This window comes from Arachis ipaensis, chromosome B06, assembly GCF_000816755.2.
Source record: "Arachis ipaensis cultivar K30076 chromosome B06, Araip1.1, whole genome shotgun sequence".
NCBI classification, from domain to species: Eukaryota; Viridiplantae; Streptophyta; class Magnoliopsida; order Fabales; family Fabaceae; genus Arachis; species Arachis ipaensis.
In genome coordinates, this window is record NC_029790.2 from 117,103,727 (window position 1) to 117,106,524 (window position 2,798).

Genomic DNA, 2,798 nt, shown 5'->3' on the forward strand with positions numbered 1-2,798 from the left:
ATGATTAAGTTATTATTTAAAATGTATGATTATATAATTTTTTAAAGGTTTAATTACTCTGCAGGTCCCTATAGTTTCACCGAATTTTCAATTAGGTCCCTATACTTTTTTTTCTTTTCAATTGGGTCCCTATACATTATTTTTTTTTCAATTTAGTAATTGTTAACGTTAAACGTAAAAAAAATGTTAGTAAATTGTGAAATTACTTGTATACCCTTAAGGACCCAATTGAAAAAAAAAAGTATAGGGACCTAATTGAAAATTCGATGAAACTATAAATATTCAATGAAAGATATTCCTATAATCCATATTCAATGATTTTACGACATGAAAGATATTTCTATAATCCTTTTTATTTTGTTGCTATCATATTTGTAACAATTTACATTCTGAAAGCATCTTCATTTGTTAAAAAAAAATCTGCTAGTGTTTACAATTTCACAAGATTTTTGAAAAAATATGCAGATGACAATTTTAATGATATTTTGGATGAAAGCTATAATAGAAAAGATTACAATATGTCTTGGTTCGATTCCAAAAGTATATACATCCGGTCTCCACAACAACAAATGGTAGAATTTATGGTAAAATTTTTCACTATAAACGAATTTAAGTTACAAATATCAATTCAAACCAAATACAAAACAAAATTCTCAAACACCTCATGGCTTTTTTTAGATATTCTCACATCCTAGCTCTCTTGCCTTTCTCATGACAGAAGTTGATACTCACTTTTTAAGCTCTCTCTTTCTTATAAATAGAATAATTCATATCAGCTATCCTAAAATAGAATGAAATGATGAAGACATGAAAAAATATAATTGCACAATATCAGTCAAAATATATAACTAAGTTTTTCCTTCCTTTTTTTCTTTGTACACTTTCTGCCTATTTTGACAGTGTTCCCTATTCCCTAATGCATTCCCATTCTCAAGTCCTGTTGCATTTGCTATTGCACCCACTGGACCACCATTTACTTGACTTGAGCCTGTAGCTGCACTTCCAAGCCCACTTGGAGCTTCAGTACCTTGCTTGGAATCCTCCATTGAATTGGTTTGGGCTTCTGGTTGCATAGCATTAGGATCCTCAGCATAAGCATTCCCGTCGCCAGTATTCGAATAACCTAAGGCATAAGCTGAATTGGCTTGAGTAGCAGCCTCTGCAGCAGGCTCAGCAACAGTAGAAGCTGCTTCCTGAGTAGGGTTTGAGGCAGAGTCACCAAACCCAGCAGCAGCATGTGTCTCAGCTGCAGGTGCTTCGGCAACTATTGTTTCACTATCTCCCATAGTTGAATAAGCAAGCCTTCACCTTCAAAGGCTTAATGAATCAAACAAGCAAATAGTAACGCGGTAATAATCCTACAGAAAAAGTTAACTACCAGGTTAGAAATGGAAGGACAAAACTAAAGAAATTCATTGTTGTTCTCACTATGCAGTGTTGCTCTAAATGCAAACATAGTTTCCCTAAATTATATATACAAGCATACAAACAAAAAGAGATAATTCATCGCATTCTACAAAGGCTTGGAGCTGAATTAAATAGAATTCCTAAAATCTAGGAGTGCAACGAAGAGCGCATCACAAAATCACAGACTCACAGTAACAAGAATTCTAGGTACAGCATTTGGATTCAGAGCAAACATAATCATCAATTAGTACAAAATTTGAATTCTAATAAATAGCTACGACAAAACCTGGCTTAGGTTTTTCAGATTCTAAACCCTAATTGACACTGCAGATAGCACTGCAAGTACCTGAAGAAAGAGAGTGAGTGAGAGAGAGAGAGTGAGAAATTTGCAGAGAGTAAAGCCTTCTCTTTCTTCTTCAGCAACACAATCTGAAATTGGAAATTTGGAAATTATCAAACTAAGCCTGAATCAAGCTAAAATGAATTAAACTCACCTTTTCGTTGGTGAAAACAAATTCAGGAGCAGCAGTGACCACATGAACATCATGACCAGCAAGGATTAGATGCCTCACCACCTACATATATACATGCAATTGAAATTGAAATTGCAATTCAAACTTAAGTGCAATGCAATATCCAAATAATGAATCATGAACGACAATGACAATGAGAATGAGGATGAGAAATGAGAGGTTACCTCCGCAACACGAGTTGCGTGGCCAAATTCATGACCAGTGACATAGTAAGCAAACACCATTTTCTGTGTGGAATAAACAACAGCAGCACCATCGCCATCATACTCTTCCTGCTGCTTCATCCCCATTTTAATCCCCATTTTAATCGCTACCATAATTTTTTAGCAGCCACACGTTGTTGCAGAGCCAATCCAGGAAGCAAGACGGAGTTGAACATCGGCGATTCGAGGCGAGGCGCGGTGAGACAAGGCGAGACGAGGCGATGCAATGGGCAAGGCAGACAAGCGGAGCAGAGCACCCGTGGACCGTGGACCGTGGACCCGTGGACGATGCAGACGGACGATGACCACCCAACGACGGACAAGGACGACACCACGGAAGACGGCAGCAGAGTGCGACGGAGGAGAAACTCAATTTGGATCTTATGAAACTAACTTAGGGCTGGTTAGGGTTTTTTAATTTGGGGACAAAATGTAAAGGGTAGTATTGGTATTTTAAAAAAATAGAAGAGATGTTAATTAATTATTTTAATCTAATTATAAGAATATTTGGTTTTTTAACAGAATATTCTATTATTTTAAACAGATTTGTGATGATAGGGACTAAATTAAAAAAAAATAACGTATTGAGATCCAATTAAAAAGAAAAAAAGTGTAAGAACCTAATTAAAAATTCGGTAAAATTATTGAGACCGAC

At 35.9% G+C, this 2,798-nt stretch overlaps 1 protein-coding gene across 1 annotated transcript; it reads right to left on the minus strand.

The window, feature by feature from the left end:
* LOC110263819 lies at positions 849 to 1,805 on the minus strand. The gene is made up of 2 exons (XM_021105636.1): positions 1,754 to 1,805; positions 849 to 1,358 (listed from the first exon to the last, which is right to left on the minus strand). Exon 2 carries the CDS (start codon positions 1,284 to 1,286, stop codon positions 849 to 851), a length of 438 nt encoding a protein of 145 aa, XP_020961295.1. The 5' UTR covers positions 1,287 to 1,358; positions 1,754 to 1,805.

Bases quoted from the DNA above. Each gene is read 5' to 3' on its own strand.
- LOC110263819 (XM_021105636.1), bottom strand. From the start codon at position 1,286: ATGGGAGATAGTGAAACAATAGTTGCCGAAGCACCTGCAGCTGAGACA.